Source organism: Symphalangus syndactylus, chromosome 2, assembly GCF_028878055.3.
Source record: "Symphalangus syndactylus isolate Jambi chromosome 2, NHGRI_mSymSyn1-v2.1_pri, whole genome shotgun sequence".
Classification (NCBI taxonomy): domain Eukaryota; kingdom Metazoa; phylum Chordata; class Mammalia; order Primates; family Hylobatidae; genus Symphalangus; species Symphalangus syndactylus.
This window is the reverse complement of record NC_072424.2, coordinates 10,864,872-10,883,629: the sequence shown is the minus strand read 5'-3', so window position 1 is coordinate 10,883,629 and position 18,758 is coordinate 10,864,872. Positions and strand designations below refer to the sequence as shown.

The 18,758-nt window shown below is 41.6% G+C and overlaps 1 protein-coding gene across 1 annotated transcript; it reads left to right on the top strand.

The window, feature by feature from the left end:
• The first annotated feature begins 13,995 nt into the window (after positions 1-13,995).
• NPS (neuropeptide S) lies at positions 13,996-18,207 on the top strand. The gene is made up of 3 exons (XM_055242561.2): positions 13,996-14,063; positions 14,176-14,257; positions 17,140-18,207. Exons 1-3 carry the CDS (start codon positions 14,056-14,058, stop codon positions 17,317-17,319), a joined length of 270 nt encoding a protein of 89 aa, XP_055098536.1. The 5' UTR covers positions 13,996-14,055; the 3' UTR covers positions 17,320-18,207.
• Positions 18,208-18,758: the final 551 nt, after the last annotated feature.

Here is an 18,758-nt window from a genome sequence, read left to right as displayed (position 1 = left end):
GCTGCTGATAAAGACATACCTGCGACTGGGCAATTTACAAAGAAAAGAGGTTTAATTGGACTTACAGTTCCATGTGGCTGGGGAAGGCTCACAATCATGATGGAAGGCAAAGAGGAGCAAGTCACGTCTTACATGGATGGCAGTGGGCAAAGACAGAGAGCTTGTGCAGGGAGACTCCTGTTTTTCAAAGCCATCAGATCTGGGGAGACCTATTCACTGTCAGTAGAACAGCATGAGACAGACCTGCCCCCATGGTTCAATTACCTCCCACCAGGTCCCTCCCACAACATGTGGGAATTCAAGATGAGATTTGGATGGGGACACAGCGAAACCACATGACCAAATTTACAAGTTGTTTTAAGGACCAAATACCTGAAAGAGCTTAAAAAAAAAAATGAGTGTGTTATCCAAATGCAAGACTCGAAACACACTATTGTTAGTGGTTTTCAGGTTGGAGCCCCACAGGCGAATCCTCCACATATCTTCTTGCCTTTCTTGCAGCACAAAGAAAGCAGGTGGCAGCCATGGCTGATCTCTCCCTCCTTCTTTCAGGGAAGGGGGCCACTGGGTAGAATCTGTAGATCACAGTGACACATCCTTGGCTAGAGGAAGGAAGGGCCAGGGAGTAAACACAGCAGCCCCGACACCAGCCATCGCAAACCTTCTCCCTCCCAGGAAGCCAGACACTGTCCCCGTCCTGGTGGAGGGACCTTGTGCTCTGGCTCTGCTCCCAGCTTGGTAAGATTTTCTGTCAAAGCAACCCCATGCCTGAGCCTTCCTGTTTGCTCATTTTTGCCTCCAGCCACACCCACTCTTATTAGGCATTTAACTTTTCCTTTTGGCCAATGTCAGATGTGTATTTCAAATTTTTCCCACTTAAGCATCTGATAAGGTAAGAATAAAGGACATAGATATTTAGAGGAAACGAGCTGCTTTTATTGGGCTCAGCAGCCTCTCATTTGTGCAGGAGTGAATTGTGGTATCTGTTACTAATTGTGTGGTTAAAATATTAGTTGGATACCCTTGCAATTTTCACAAGCAACTATATTCATAATCTGTCTAAAAATGCAAGGTGACAACCAACGGAAGTCCGCTCAAAACCCAAACCACATGTAGTGTAGATGTCATGTTTATAATCAGGCTTTAGTGTTCATTTCACAGGGAAATTAAATATATTTAATAGTCACAGATAGCTCCAGAATTCTAAATAAAAAATTCAAAAATGGTAAAAAAATTTCACAAAATAACGAGAGGGAGTTTGAGTGAAGAGATAAATTTATCGTTATCTTGTTTAGGGGTCTGAGATTCAGAAAGCTCTGTCTTTCAGAGGAGCTCGATAATGACACAAAATTATTTTAGCTGGGAGATCAGGATCATTCTGTAGGCCAAAGCAGAAGCTTCCAGTAGATAAAGTCTCAAGTGCCTGGTTTTTATTTGTCCATGAATACAACCCTAATAAAAGACTATAAAGTTTAAAGGGGTACGTAGTTGGAAGATAACTGTGGTACTCGTAAAAACTCGGTAGTAGAATCTATGGATGAGAGGTCTGAAACCTTGCAAAAACAAAAAAAAAGAGAGAGCGAGGGATGAGGACACAGGTGGAAAATGGAACATAGCCAGCAGGTTCGTCCTGAGAGATGGGATTCACTGGCATCACTGAGGCCTGGAGCACTGCCTCCAGGGAAGAGGCTTTGAAGCCAGCAGCCCCTGAGGGGCCTGAAGATTGCCGTTGTGTTGTTTCTGAGCCTTTCAGCTCTGGAGCCCAGACAAAATTCTGTCTGGGACGTGAGAAGGTGAGGGCTGATGGGGGCTGCCTGGGCCTCCCTGTCCAGGCCAGCGTTGCTCCCTACCCCGTCACCTGCTATCTGCATTGCCATGCTTAGGGAGATCATTCTGGAAGCTGTCTCTGGAGCAGGAAGGAGGGAAGCAGGAAGGGGAGGCAGGGCTGGGCCCCTGGAGCTGGTGGCTCCGCAGGCTCTGGTTCTTCCTCGGGCACAGCTGTGTGGGGTCACGCCCTGGCTGGGGCATCGTGAGAGTGACCTCGGATGTCTAAGCCGGACTCTAGACGATGCCTGGGTGTCCACATCTGTGAGCAGGGATGAGAACAGCCCCTGCTTCCCATCACCATGGGGAGGATGCAGTACAGAAGTAAGTGTGAAGCAACTGCACGGCACCCAGCACACACGGCTCTCTTCTCGCGTCGTCTTAGTGTAATCTCTGAGAGGCACAGAAGGAAAAGGAAGGTTCTGTACCTTCCAGCAGGACGCGGCACGTGGCTCAGCTCTGCTCCTCTGCCTGGCCCACAGATGTCTTGAGAGGCCATTCATGATCCTGGCTTCCCCTTCTCCGTGGTGGGACCTTTACATCCACTTGGCTTCTCCAGCGTTGTGATACCCACCAGGCGAGAGGCTGCAGTTTCCTCCTGTGGCCATGTCTCCCGTTCTTCCTCCTCATTTCTGCCCCTTACGTCTGCGGCGCCCTCTTCTCCCTCAACCCATTGCCACCCTTAATCAATCTACCTTGTCCTCTAACCCCGGCTCTACTCAGCCATGACACCGGAACATCTGGTCAAGCATCCTGGGCACGTCCTCATGGCTACCCTAGGTTACCTCTGAAGACTCTTGGACACGCATTGCCAACTCCCAGGGGCTGTTTCCAGTGCTGCTCCCTTTGCTGGAGAAAATATGTAACACGCTCATGGGATGTGTCCCACAAAGGTGACTCCGGTCTCCTCAGACTTTCACAGCAGTTTGACCTCCTCACCCGTTTTGAGCCTGGCCCCCACCATGGCCAGAAGAAAGTGGGGGTGAGTGATGGGTGGCACATCAGGCAGGGAAGGGAAGGGAAGGGAGGAGGAAGAAGACAATCCCTGTTGCTCTCATCGTTTAGGCTTCCTCTTCGTCCACCCTGTGGCTGGTGAGAACAGGGTATGGCCCCGAGAGAAGCTCTAAAAGTACTTGTTGCATAAATAAACACGCTTTCCCTAGAGTAAAACTGAACATATGATCTCCCTTGTGAAACAAAACTTTGCCATAATCCTTTTGCTGTTTACGATGCACTCATTTTCTTCTCTTTATTTCATTAATGAATTCTTTTGACAAATGACTATTGAGATATTTCTGTTCTGGTCTGCAGAATAAAGCAGTGAACAAGATGGTAAACCACCTGTTTCTGGTTGGAATGGGGCAGGATACCAAAAATAAACAAACAGAAGAAACGAAGATATCAGTGATGAGGGTGAAGTGTTGTGGGGCGGGAGAACATGAGGGGTGGGTGACCGGGAGCACTTCAGGTGGAAAGGGACTGAGCTGACATTTGGAGGGGGCACGTTTTTGAGTGGCTGCAGTGAGCTGGTGATAAAGATCTCCTCATCACACCCACACATCCAATTAGTAACAGTGTCAGTTTGCTCCTGTGCCCATCTCATTGCCACCGCCCTGGTCCACGGCCCCATATTCTCACCTGGGTTCCTACCACAGCCCATAGGGTGGGCCCTCTGCCTCAGTCACTGACCCTCCCATCCCACTTGCTTCTGTCAGAGCACGCTTCCAAAACACAGATCTGTTCAGGCCCCCGCCCCTGCTTACAGCCCTTTTGTGGCCTCTGCGGCCCTCAGAATCAAGACCAGATGCTCTGGCCTGGCGCATATGCATGATGGGGACCTGTCGGGGCCACCCAAATGGGCCCTTGCAGCAGTGAGACTGAGCCACGTGCAGGTCCTCAGATCACTGTGGGCTCTGTCCCTGCCCCGGCTGTAGCACATGCTGCTCCCGCCCCCTCCTGTGTTCTGCTCCACCCCAGTCTCACCCTGACATTCCCATATCTCCTGCTTTTACCCCTCTTTGGTGTTTACTTATCACTGCAACCCAGAACCTCATCCAGTCCCTGGCATGTAGAGGACCCTCACTGGTTCTTTGAGAAATGCATAAATTCAGTGTTGGCTCCTGCAAAGAGCCTTCCTTGAAAATGCTTTCAGGAGGCTGTGCTGTCCCTGGCAGGGCAAGGCGCTTTGTAGCAGGATTTTCCCTTCTTATGGTGGTTCTTTAGAAAGGCCATTACTTGGCTATGCCTGTAATCTCAGCACTTTGGGAGGCTGAGGCGGGTGAATCACGAGGTCAGGAGATAGATACCAACCTGGCTAACGTGGTGAAACCCCATCTCTACTGAAAATACAAAAAAAAAAAAAAAAAAAGCCGGCCATGGGGGCACGGGCCTGTAGTCCCAGCTACTCGGGAGGCTGAGGCAGAAGAATCGCTTGAACCCAGGAGGCAGAGGTTGCAATGAGCCAAGATCACGCCACTGCCTTCAGCCTGGGCGACAGAGCGAGACTCCGTCAAAAAAATAAAATAAAATGCTATTGCAAGATCCAGGCACATACATAGTAAACCATAGATACCACATCAATGATTGATGGGAATTTACTAAACATAATGCCATTTAGGATACGATGAAATCATGCCTAGTGTAACACCTGCCTTCTTAAAAACAAATTCAGAGTATCATTTTAAAAAAAAGTACAAGAAAAATAAGACCATATGTAGAAGTTTGTAACTAAGAACATATGTCAGTGAAAAGAAAATCTAATAGCATATTTTATTACTAATTGTTTAAATCAATGTGTAATACATAAGCCTTTTGTCCCAAATGCTGTTGCCTTCCATAGTATCTAAAAATAAGTACCATCTTTCATTGAATCTAAGACTTGATCAATCATAAGATGAGCTGTTATTTTATGTACAGCACTGCCCCGCTCATTCACCCTCCTATTCTTTTCTGCCTGCTTCTGGCAGCCAGTTCATTCTTCCAAAACATAGATCTGATTAGGCCCAATCCCTGCTTGTGGCCCTTTGGTGGCCTCTGGGGTCCTCAGAATTAAGTCCAGATGCTGTGGCCTGGCACCCATGCCCTGCATGGTGGGGATCCTCTGTGTCCTCCCACTCGGCCCTTGTGGCAGTGAGACCGAGCCATCTGCAGGTCCTCAGATCGCCATGCGCCCCTTTCCTTATTTTATGCACTATCAATAAAGAAAAATATGCTGCCAATTAACTGTGACCCCTGATTGTAAAGCATATGACTGCCCTGCCTGTTCACCTCCACCAGGAGAGTCCGAACATAGAGTTTATCTCTAGAATAGTGGTTCTCAACTGGAGATGCTTTTGCTTCCCCCTTGCCCCAGGGGATGTGGGCAACGTCTAGAGACATTTTCACTTGTCACAACTGGGGTACTGGTGGTACTGCTTTCTAGTGGGTAGAGCTCAGGGTTGCTGCTAAATCTCCTCCAATGCACAGGGCAACTTTCAACAACCGAGAATCATCAGCCCAAAACGTCAGTAGCACCAGTGTTGAGAAACGGTGCTCTAGAACAGACAAGAATTGCTTGCACTTTTTGTACTCTGCCACCACGAGTACGATCATCTTCTGGATTTTCTTTGCTTTTTTTTCTGTAGTGCATTGATCTTAAGCACTGGGCCCATTCAGAATGCATATATGAAAACTCTAACAGAGCATTTTAGGAGCCTCCGTGAATTGGAGCCATGATTTATTTCAATAAATTAAACTAAGCTCTGCACAAGCCTTTATTTCTCCCACTCTAGTATAAAACCAGAAAATGCACTTAGACACATTCTGCATTTTAATTATACTTTGAGAGGATATAACAGTTGTATGAATTAAGAAGCAGTAAAATTAAATCGATTTTTCCATACATGCAGAAAGATGCAGGACTTAATGTGCATTATAATTAGGGACAATGAAATCAATTGTAGAATTTGTTTCAAAGTCACTAAAACCCTAAATTATATTGAACTGCTAACCTCTTCCAGCTTGTCACTTGTTTCCTTAAAATCAGTCTAACACCTTTTTAAGTCCTGCTTTTGGCAAGCTGCTAAACCCAGTAGCAATAAAGCTGGCCCTTGTAAGAAATTTTTTGGTATGACAACAGGAAACTCTGGGAATAAGAAAAGGCCTCCTTTGATATTTTCAGTCCAAAATATGTCTGATTTGACGTACTGAACTTCTGAGGGGTGATTCAGAAAGTGTCTCAAACACTTTAACATTGACAAATGAGAAGCAAAAGTCAAAAAAAAAAAAAAAAGGAAGAAAGAAATTGCTCACTCTTGCTCTCACACTGATGTTAGGAGGAAACGTGTGAAGAGGGCTTGGGTGACTCTAAGACAGTTACCTCATGACAAAGAAGAGGGTCAATGTTCCATGAGAAGTCTGGTAAATTCCAGGATGGAGCTGGGTGCTGACCTTCACTTTTGGTGTGGACAGTTGGTCTTTTCACATTCTAATTGCACCCTAAACACTCATTGTAGACATCACACCTCAGAAGCAGCACCAAGAGATGGTCCAGTGCCAGGCAAACCCTCATGATCTTGTACCAGACAGAATCCTTTTGAGGTTCTTGACACTCCGTTCCCATTTCCGCCCTCCATCGTATGTGACAGGTAGCCACCTATGATTTTAAACATCCAGAGCACAGTTTTCTTTCTCTCCTCCCCACAGTTAAAACCTGGTTGAAAGAAATATCTTTCATTAGTCATTTGCAGCAGAGGGTGGTGATGCTGCTGCTGGTTGGGACATTCTGATCCTAGACCTTAATTAGAGTGGTGAAAGGCTCTGTTTCTCATTGAGGAAGTCAAGCCTCTCTTAATGATTTGGGAAGGAAGCTGAGATGCTGAGGCCTTGGCCCTGCCTCAGAAGTCAGGGCCATTTACGTAACCTGAGCCCCAGCCCTGCTCTCTCCCAAGGGTATGTACAGCTGCTTCCTGGGTGCTGCTTTTAATAAGCTCAGAATTAAAAAGCAAATCCTGCTAATTGAGCCTTCGCTGAGTGCTCCATGAAGACAAGAGATAGGGGTCGAGGGCATCTTGTTCACTCCTGGTCCCCTGCATCTGGCACAGGTCCTAGTATGTGGGTGATGACCAAACAATATGGATCCAATGAGTAAATGGCAGACTTAACACCTCTTGAACTAAACGTTGTGATTGATTCACATGGCAGAGTTTACTTTCAAAGGCAGGAGGTGTTCCTGTGGGCAGGCCCAGGCCTTGAAAACTTAATTTTATTATTTATTTATTTGTATTTTGGTAGGTCTTTGGGGAACATCTAGTGTTTGGTTACATGAATAAGTTCTTCAGTGGTGATTTCTGAGATTTTGGTGCACCCATCACTCGAGCAGTGTACAGCTGCTTCCTGTGCACTCAATGTGTAGTCTTGTATCCCTCACTTTGTCCCAACCTTTCCCTCAAGTCCCCAAAGTCCATTGTATCATTCTCATGCCTTTGCGTCCTCATAGCTTAGCTTCCATTTATAAATGAGAAAATACGATGTTTGGTTTTCCATTCCTGAGTTACTTCACTTAGAATAGTGGTCTCCAATTCCATCCAGGTGGCTGCAAATGCCATTATTTCTTTCCTTTTTATGGTTGAGTAACATATATATAATATAGTGTATATATTACTATATATTAAATTATATTAATATATAATTATATTAATGTATATATTACTATATATTATATATAGTAATATATACATTAATATAATTATATATTAATATAATTTTATATATATATACACACACACATATATATATCACATTTTCTTTATCCACGTGTTGATTGATGGACATTTGGGCTGGTTCCATATTCTTGCAATTACAAATTGTGCTGCTATTAACATACATGTGTAAATATCTTTTTCATATATTGACTTCCTTTTCTCTGGGTAGATACCAAGGAGTGGGATTGCTGGATCAAATGGTAGTTCTACTTTTAGTTCTTTAAGGAATCTCCACACTGTTTTCACTGTGGTTGTACTAGTTTACATTCCCACCGTAAAAGTGTTCCCTGTTCACCACACCCATGCCAACATCTATTATGTTTTGATTTTGGCCATTCTTGCAGGACTACAGTGGAATCGCATTGCAGTTTTGATTTGCATTTCCCTAATTATTAATGACGTTGAGTACTTTTTCACATGCTTTTTGGCCATTTGTGTATCTTCTTTTGAGAATTGTCTATTCATGCCCTTAGCCCACTTTTTGATGGGATTGTTTGTTTTTTTTTCTTGCTTATTTGTTTGAGTTTCTGGTAGATTTTGGATATTATTCCTTTGCCAGATATACAGATTGCAAAGATTTTCTCCCACGCTGTGGGTTGTCTGTTTACTGATTATTTCTTTTGCTCTGCAGAATCTTTTTAGTTTAATTAAGTCCAATCTATTTATCTTTGTTTTTGTGGAATTTGCTTGGTTCTTGGTCATGAAGTCTTTGCTTAAGCTAATGTCTAGAAGGGTTTTTCCAATGTTATCTTCTAGAATTTTTATGGTTTCAGGTCTTAGATTTGTGTCTTTGATCCCTCTTGAGTTGACTTTTGTATATGGTGAGAGATAAGAATCTAGTTTCCTTTCTCTACATGTGGGTTGCCAATTATACAAGTGAAACCTTAATTTTAAGTCATTTCTACTCCATAATCTTTATTACTATGTATGAGAGGTGATCACTCTTTGGTTAGTGGTCAGTGTTAGGAGAGAGGTTCCTACCCCTATTCCTGGTGCCAGGAGATGTTTGTGTTTGGGGAAGGAAGGCCGATGGGATTATATTTGAGAAGGAGCTGCATTCAAGACTTTCAGTGATTGTTTACTGAACACCTACAGTACCAGTCTTCTGCTACCAATTGTCCCCAAAACTCAGCAACTTAACAACAGCTATTTATCATGGCTCCTGAATCTGCAGGCTGAGGTGGCTGATCTAGGTTGGGCTGTCTGGGCAGCTCTGCTACACGAGTTTCTTGTCTTCCTGGGATCAGCAGCCTGACATGGGCATGTTCTTCTCAGGGCAATAACGGACGTGCAAGAGAGCAGGTGCCTTTCATAACTTTTGTAGCATTATGTCTGGCTGAGATCTATGCACCAAAACAAGTTACATGGCTATCCTCAAAGTTGAAGGGTGGGAAAGTACACTCTGCATGGAGAGGGGAGACAGGAGGGAGTGAATATGTCTGAAAAAGTATCTCATCTATCAGCCCAAATACATGCCAGAAATATCCCATTAGCCTCATTCACGATAAGACTTTGTACTCTTTGCTCCCTTTATGAACCTTGTCCTATGAATGAGTGAATGCGTGGGTGCTGTGAGGACGATGGCAGAGGTGGGAAGAGCTGCCATCTGTCCAGCTTCCATCTGCCTGGGTGTGAGACGATTTGGATTGGTTATAGGTGTATGTCTAAACCAGTAGTTTTTATCTTGGAGGGAGGCCCATTATTATTTTGTATTCAGCCTGGGGTATGTTAGTCAAACTTTTTCAGTTACAATCACTAGTATGTATAAAAGGAGTGTGGGAGCTGATGTATGTAAATGGGGAATCAAAGGAGAGAAATTAGTTTCAAGCATGGTTGGAGCCAAAAGTTTAAACAATATCATCACCTTTCAATTTCTCTCTCTCTGTCTCTGTTTCTCTCTCTCTGTCTCTCTCCTTCTCTGTCTCTATGTCTTCATCTTTCCCTTTCCCCCTCCATCTTTCCAACTCTCTCTACTTCTCTCTCTACCTCTTTCTCTCCACCTCTCCATTTCCTTCTCTCTCCCCACCTCTCCATTTCTCTCTCTCCCTCTCCATATCTCTCTCACCTCCTCTCCCTCTCTCTCTTTCTCTTCCTCTCCTTCTCTTTCTCTTCCTCTCCATCTCTCCCTCCCTCTCTCCCCCTCTTCATCTCTCTCTCTCTCCCTCTTGCTCCCCTCCCTCCTTTTCCCTCTCCCCTCCATCTATGGGTTCTGGCTTCTGGTGTATGCTTCCTTATCAAGCACGCTTTCTCAATGCAGTTGTACAGGGGTTTTCTGGCATCTCCAGGCATACCTAGTCCATAATGATGTAATTTTTCAAAGCTTTAGTTTCATTGCAGTTAATGGTGCACCATATTTAAGGAATCAAATCTTTCTAAGGGGCATTTTTACAAAAACAGCAGTCTCTGCTTCTTGTTCAATTTCCTCCCCTGGTGTCATCATTTTCAAACTTTTAAGATAATTATCTTACTATTCTTTCTCAATTACATGGTATATTTTGATTTTTAATTTTTCATCATGTCTTGAATTCCTTCTATAGAAGTTAGGCAATTCACCTCACCACAGAAATATACCCTTCCCTAAACCCAGCTCCCACTATAGTTAAATTATTCTATTGTTAGATTATTATTTGGTAATGACATTATTATAACCACGTAAATACTACTCCAAGCTGAGTCAAGTGGTTAACTGTGAAATACATACTTCTTTTTTGTATATAATATTGTTTCATTGGAGTGAATACATGTTCCTCTTTTTCTTTTCTTTTGCTTAGTTTTCTATAGATTTATCACTAATTCAATCCCAAGTTCTCTAATTTCCTGATTCTCCACTCAAGACGTTCAGACATTCTATGGCTTTCATACTTCTGCAGAAGTGTCTCCCAGAGTTTTCTAACCCACAGCAATCTGGATCTGTTGCCCTCTAGGTCTGGTGTACACTTCTCATTGGAGATCTCTCTTTGCTGTCATCCTGAAGTTTTTCTTTTGTCTCCTGTATTCATGGCCTGTTTATGTGTATCTCATGTTTTTCTCTTTATAGGTTTATATATTTATTTTGTTGGAGTACATCCTGAAGTAGCTTCCTGAGAAAGGGTTGGGGGCAGTATAATTTTGAGATCTTACACATTTGAAAATGTTTATTATAATATTAATGGAGAGTAATACATTCTGGTTATTCTTGAATCATTGGGAATAAATTTTAGATTAAAAACATTTTTTTCTCCAGGGTTTTGAAGACGTTGTTCCATTGTCTTCTGAGCTCCCAGGGTTATTTTTAAGAAGTCCAAAGTGTTTCTGACTTCTGAGACTCTGTAGGTCATCTGGAAGCTGGTAGGATCCAATTTGCTGAAATTTTATGAGATGAACCTTGGTTTGGGTTGAATGTTATTCATTGTGCTGCAAAGTTGATTAGTCCTTTCCATCTGGAAAGTCACAGCCTTGTATTATGGGACATGATACTGATTTTCTTTATTGATAATTCCTTCTCCCCTCATTTTTCTATTCTTGTTTCTAGAATTCTTTTGTTTCTGTGTTGGACCTGTTAAACTATTCTTATTTTTTAATTATCTTAATTTTCTCTCATTTGTATTTTTTCTCTGATATCTGGGAGATTTATTTAACCTTATCTTTTAATTGTTCTAAGTTTTTTAAAATCATTTTAATTTTTCATGAGCTTTTTCTGAGTCCTCAATGTTTCTGTTTTATAGCTTTCTTTTCTTATTTGTAGATACAATATCTCAGTATCTTCCCTTTTCATGAAGAATATTACGGTGTTTCTTTTTAAGGTTTTCTTCTCTTATGTTTTCTCTTATTTCCTTTATTTTTTTATGCATTTTTTTGGTCTCCATTTTTCATGATACATTACTATTGCTATAGAGTTCTTATCTTCTTTGTTTTTGTTAGATTATGACTTCATAAATATCCTTCATTCATTTTAGTGTGTCTCTGGGTTGAATGTTTAAAAGTGGACACTAAAAAGCCCATGGCAGGATTTTGTGTGTTATTGGGAATTGTCAGCTGTGGACTTCTGTGTACCACAGTTGGCTGAGATGTTTTTATTAGAAATCCTAACATCTGTATCTCTAGGTTTTTCCTCTTGGGCTTCTCATAGGAGGCTCTTCTATTGACTTGTCTTGAGGTTTAAGACCTGTCTGGCAGTGTGCTGAGAGATGTGTCAAGGAAGAGCTCCACGGGTCTTGGCATTGAGTGTAATCCTTATTCAATCTTTGTTTTTAGAAAGATACTCTTTCATTTCCCTATACCTGATTCCTTCTCTTTACCTTCTCCTTAGAATAAACCTCTCTGACCTGATGCAGTGGCTCACACCTGTAACCCCAATGCTTTGGCAGGCCAACACAGGAGGATAGTCGCTTGAGTCCAGGAGTTTCAGTTCGAGACCAGCCTGGACAACACAGTGAGACTCTGTCTCTACAAAAAAATAAAAAAATTAGCTGAGTATGGTGGCACATGTCTGTGGTCCTAGCTACTTGGAGGCTGAGGCGGGAAAATCACTTGAACCCAGGAGGTTAAGGCTGCAGTGGGTCATCATCGTGCCACTGCACCTCAGCCTGGGCAGCAGAGGGAGGCCCCGTCTCAAAAATAAAAAATAAAAATAATAAACCTGTCATCTCCTGCCAATTCTAGAGAGTAGACAGTGTCTGGCAATGGGAAGTTGGGAGGGGATGTGCTGTTGATTGAGTTGATTCTTAAACAAATTTCCACTTAACCCTCCATTTTGGTACCATCTTCACTACATGCAAAAATAACTTGAGTCTGTTGGGGGTATTTCAGTAAGCAGCTTTCTCAGATCTACTTGATCAATTGTTTATCACGTAATAAAATCCTTCTGCATTCTTTTTGGGTTCCTGCGTGCGTGTGTATGTGTGTGTGTGTGTGTGTGTGTGTGTGTGTGTTTTAGCTGAAACAACCAAAAGTAAATATGTGTGTTCAGTCCCTTGGTGCTCTTAGGCCCTTTGTCTCCTAATATCCACACAATGTCCCATAAGCACACTGATCAAAGACATTTGGATCACTGCCTCAGCCCCTCAACTTGGCTCTAATCCTGTGAGCTTGGTTCTCTTGAGAGTCCAGGTCATCTGCTTTTCCTTGTGATAGGCAAACTGTGACTATATGATTGACAGCCACATAAAAATCATGCAAATCGCAGTTCCCCAAAGAAAGAAATGCAGTGCCAACAAATTGGCAGCAACTGTCCCAGACACAGGGCAGCTTTGTCCTCCAAAAGGTGCTGATCTCGAGGAGGCACGGATTATCCTTGGTTGCTTTGTATTCAAAAACTGTTGGCATCATCTCAGAAACACTAGTTATCCAAGCAGAAAGCACCTCCCTTGGTGTTTTTCTCCATTGTAAGCCTCAGCAACATCTGTTCACACTTAGCGCTCCTGAATCCATTTATTAAAGCAGATGCCCATTGAAGTGCAAGGACAGCAAAGGCTTCCTGGAGAAATCCCATACCCTGGGGAGAAAAAGGAAGCCATGAAAAGCAGGCTGTCCCAGAACTGTGGGCCTGGGACTTTGGGAGCCCGTGGGACTTTGGGAGCACATGGCATGGACAGGGGATACACAGTGTCCTTCCTTTATTTGGATGACTAGCAGAAAAGGTGTGACATTTATTCTCCTGCTTTAACTGCTGAAGTCCTAAAGGAAAGAAATCTAAGGTAGAAAATGTAAATAATCTGCATGAGTTGTTTGCGAAAATGTGTCTTTTTGTTTTGTTTTGTTTTGTTTTGTTTTGAGTCAGAGTCTGGCTCTGTCACTCAGGCTGGAGTGCAGTGGTGCAATCTCGGCTCACTGCCACCTCTGCCTCCCGGGTTCAAGCCATTCTCCTGCCTCCTGCCTCAACCTCCCAAGTAGCTGAGATTACAGGTGTGCACTACCATGCCTGGCTAATTTTTGTATGTTTAGTGGAGATAGGGTTTCACCATGTTGGCCTGGCTGGTCTCGAACTCCTGACCTCAGGTGATCCACCTGCTTCGGCCTCCCAAAGTGCTAGGATTACAGGTGTGAGCCACCGCGCCCAGCCGGGTAGATGTTCTTTATTCCTGTAAGTATTTCTTTTGTGTTAGTTTCTGAAACATAATGTCTGGGACACTCAAGGAAAGAATGTCATCCTTCTTAAAGGTTTAAATTCTAAGTTAAAAAACCCTTTTGTTTCCTTTTGAGACCTCTGGCCACCCATGCCACAATGATGCAGTCTCGAAGACAATAGTTTTGAAGGACATTTTTAATGGCAAACTTTAAATGAGGTCGATCATTGGCAGCTCAATGACAATGCCTATATGTTATGTCCTTTTCTTACTTAACAAGAACAAAAGGCCACAGCCAGAACAATTAGTCATATAGGAGGGATGAGATGACATTTTTACTCCGGAACTTTTCTGGTATAAAAGGGCCACCCAATGAGGGTCTGACAGTAAGTGTGAGAAATTTGGCAATAAAACCACCTATCTTCACAGATTTTGGGAAGTCCAAAATGATTAGGTAAAAGGCTACGTTTTTCTGCCAAGAAAAATGTTAAATTTTTATATGCTGTTTTACTTATTCTTGCCTACATGAGACGAAACCTTGATTGTGCTTTTTTTCTACTTTGCAGCTCATTAAAACTCAATCTCATCCTAGTTCTGTCGCTGTCCACAATGCATGTGTTTTTGTGTTATCCAGTTCCATCTTCTAAGGTAAGGATTTGTCTCCATTTTAGATACTTAAATAGATGACTAGAATGGTAACGTATGTAAATTCCAAATACTTTCACGGAATATGTGACAGAAAAGTAATTTCCTTTATTGTTAGAGTTCTCAATGGGAAAAAGTCAAAAGATTGATGACATTAGTATAAGAAAATATTTGTGTGACAAGTAATACTGGACTATATTCAAATTTGTTTTGAATTATTTAGGGTTGGCTCCTGCAAAGGGAAATATTCATTTCAATCTAAAATAATTTTTTTGCCAATGGCAATTTATTTATTCCACATGCACTCATTCATAATCAAAGTGAACACTTAACCATGGAAACTATATTAAAAATAAAGTGGTCATTTTTCAAAAACAGTTTAATTTTTTCAGATGCAGAATATAGATAAAACATTAGATCTAAATAAAATATCACATAAAATATTAATTCATATATTTATTAGAGAATATTGATTGAACTCCTATGTTCATTGAACTGTTCAAGACATTCAGAAAATAAATATGTTTCTTTGGAATATTTAATAATATTTCTACGTAATATTTCAGTTGTCTTTATGCCAATATTTTGTTTATAACTTTAAAATATCTTTTGTCATTGATGTCATTTTGAACTTTAACTTTTTTTCACTAAAACGTAACCTGTCACATTATAATTACTGAAATCAACGTGATTTATGAAACTACTTTTAGGATAAAGGGATGTCATATAAATCTTAAATAATAAATATATGTCCAAACATAATGATCTAGTTATTTATATTATTGGCCTTTTCACTAATCTTTGCATCTGTCATTTTTCTATTTCTTGTTTACTTAATATAGCTTCTTTTTTTTGGTTTTACTCCTATGAGCATTCAACACTAATTTAGTCATCAATTCTATAAGACACCACATTGATCAAGCCGATGAGTCACAATCCATATACTGGTATATTTTCTCAAGTGTCTTCCTAATTACTTTCTGTTCTTTCCCCAAAGGTTTACTCATGACATTTCTGTTGAATAACAGGCTCTTCTCTGTAGCTTTTTTAAAAGAAATTAAGAATTTACTTTGTTCTAAAATACTTATGAGACTTCCTTGTCCATAAATGAAATGTTTCTCTTTCCACTGCATTTTCCTTATTTCTATTTTTGTACGTGACAGTTTTATTCTTGTTATTACCTAGTTCTGTAGTAAGAGTGTGGATGCTATTCATGCCAATTTGACTGCTTAGGGTGAATGCAGGCAGGCGACACAGAGGCTTTTATAACATTTGTTGCGAACTTCAGTGAGTCCATTAACCAGGCAAATATACAATCTTATTATGTTAATGAGTCTGCCCTGGCAAGGGCTGCCTTCAACGATCAGCAAAGTGCATCAGTATCTTTTTAGGGATGTTTCAGGAATCTCGTAACCAGAACTGATACATTCCTTTTGCAGTATAAAGGTGGCATCATGAGTATTTCTGGAAAGAACTGGCTTGCTTCCCTTCCTGCAATGACTCAGAGGCCCCTCCCTGCTGGGGATTTTAAATAGAAGGCATTCTCTCTATCATGTTTAGATTTCCTCTGTTAGCACACGGAAAAACACATAGTGGATGTCCAACTAAGAGTGTTTGATTGGTTTTCTCATGACCAGTATTTCTGAGACTCTCTGACCAAACTCTCTGAGGTGAAAAAGGGAAAAAAAAAAACCCAATGTGTTTTTTTCTTCCCCAGAGGCCAGTGGGAATGATTTGTCTGGGATGCACTGAATCTTCAGTAAACCACCCACTCGTGGGTGAAGAATTACAGGGAACTCTTTATGCACTCTGGCCCTGTTTCAACTTCCAAATACAGTAACCTGAGACCACACTTGTTTTCTTGCACCAAGATAGAAAAAAAAAATGTATGAGTTTCACATTGTAGTATGTCTCTTTATTGATAACAAAGCACTCAGTTTCCTTTTCCTCTTGTAGTTCTAGTATAGTTGAGAAACCTAAACCTAGAGTCAGATGCCTTGAAAGTAATAGTATCTACTTCATAGGGCTTTGTTCAGGAGGAGGACAAGATGATGCCATAATGCCAGCAGCACACAGATCATGGATAAATCTATGCTTTGCATTATTGGTGAAATTTGTATTAGCATCTTATCAGTGTGTTATAATTCTTCTGAAACCATGCAAGAGGGAAAACATGACAAGTGTTCATGATTCGTACCCAAGCCCTGGGTCAGAGCTGCCTCTTGGAATCTCCAGCCCTGTGAAATGGGACATACACCTTTGGTCTTGTACTTAGTTTTTTTATCTGCAAAATATGGGTTGAACTTCAGGTTCCTGAAGGCCAGTTTGAACTCTAAGATTGCAGATATGTTTCTTCCTACACTCTCCTATACTATCTAGGCCTCGAGCCACTGATGAGGACCTGAACTAAAGTCAGAAGTTGGAGATGCCATTGTTCAAGTAGCAAGACATCCTTATGGGGAAACTTGGCAAACAGCCCAGGACAGGCCCCAGGAGAAAAGTGGCTCTGATTGACACCTAGAGTCTGATCCTCATGGGTTGTTTTTCTAAGTGAATTTCGAAAACAATTCCCAGGGCTAATTAGTGCTGCTTGAAATATTCTTTATAAAATAACAGCAACAAGATAACTTATGTGTAGTGCATGATGTAAATATGGAATAGCAGCAAGTATATAAGTAGTGTAAAAATTAGACAAGTGAGTAGATCACCCCAAATAATATTTTGTATCTAGATAAAGTAGATATTGTGTTTTAGCAAAACTTCTGCCTTTAAGATGATTGATATATTGGATTTATCGCCATAAGATTTTGAAAATTGTTACTGTTGAAATACACTTTTAACCCTAAGGCTGTGTTCTCTTTCTCCTCACCCATCTGAATTGCCAGGTGTCTGGAAAATCTGATTACTTTCTCATTCTGCTGAACAGCTGCCCAACCAGATTGGACAGGAGCAAAGAACTAGATTTTCTAAAGCCAATTTTGGAGAAGATGTTTGTGAAAAGGTCCTTTCGCAATGGAGTTGGCACAGGGATGAAAAAAACTTCCTTTCGAAGAGCAAAATCATGACTAAGTGTGCAAAGGACTCGGGGAATTAATCTAACTGTAGAGTGTGACTGACGTTCTCAAAGTCCATCATCTCTTTATCATTAAGTGTTGGCATGCTCTCAATTCTCGCATATCTTTCCTCTCCTAACTGGTACAGAGTAAATTGAGTTAAAAAAAAAAAAAAAAAAAAAACTGTCTCAAACCTGTCTCAAACTTCCACTTGTGAGAGAAAAAACAATTTATGTGGTCCATTAGTAACTTTTTCCTGAATGGGATAGACACTTTTGCTTTGGTTTTAACTTGGCCAGAATGCATGAGCACGTTGACAGTCATCACAATAATGATTTTTTTTCCTGCCTATAATATCATAACACGAATACTGTGATATTTGTTTTTCTTTTTAATACCGTTTTCTCAAATGACTTAACAGGCCCAATTCTTGGGGGATGTGCTATTTCTGTTTCTAAGGGGCTTGTGAAGTTAACCAAAATTAAGGTGAATGGTACAGCGGTATCAATTGATTAATTAATTGATACCAAGAACAAACATCCCTGGAACGCTCTAGATGTAATTCTTGTCTCCCTTTTCCTATTCCAAATATACTTAGCTATAGGGTGTTGTTTTGTTGTCTTGTCTTGGAAATTTGTTGCCTTTTAAAATCTTTAAGCACAGAATTGCTGCCAGTAACAACAACAGAGAGACTGACAGTGCCCTGTGTTGTCGGGGCAGCCATTTGGAAACCTGTTCCCCAAACTCTGCTGATTAATGCCCTCTCCCTTCCCCCGTCCTTGCGGGAAAGACTCCCCACTCTTTGCATTGAAACTCCTGACACTGCTTTTTTAAAAGGATAATGCGACATTGGTTGACGTGTTATTTCAAATGCATAACGTTAATAAATCTGTTCACGCATATTGGATTCTGCAGCACACTAAGGGTGTTCGCTGTAAGCCACACACAGCTCCCAGACTGGGGGCAGTGGAAGCCTTAGGATGACCTGTCCTTAGTCATCAGCTTCAGATAGAAACACAGTCTTCAGAAAACAGTACTCATGGTGAGCTGGTCTCACAGTAACCAGCTAGGTTCACACAACCAGATCTGTTTTTACACAAAGCAGTCTTTACACATGCCATATTGTTGGTGATGTGTCAAGTGCCGACTGAAAGAAACGGAGGCCCCTAAAGGTCTTCTGTGGTTTGTTGCTGACTTCTACGAAAACAAGTGGTTTCATGGTTGTGGTGTATGCGTATTTTACTCTTGTTACACAGATTCATCCTAAGTATTGGGGGATGAAGTAACACAGATCATGCAAATGCAAGTTATGGGAAGGAGCATTTATTTTAAGGATCAGGGAACTTCAGGGAAACACATTTTGGGAAGCATAGAGGAGCTTGGTAGAAGTAGAAGCCATCAGGCAGCAGCCCCGCCCTCTGGGGTCCCTTGCGCCCTTCTAGCTGCGTTTT

Coding starts and splice junctions, on each gene's coding strand:
- NPS (XM_055242561.2), top strand. Junction 14,258..17,139: donor ATCCAGTTCCATCTTCTAAG/GTAAGGATTTGT, acceptor CTGAATTGCCAG/GTGTCTGGAAAATCTGATTA.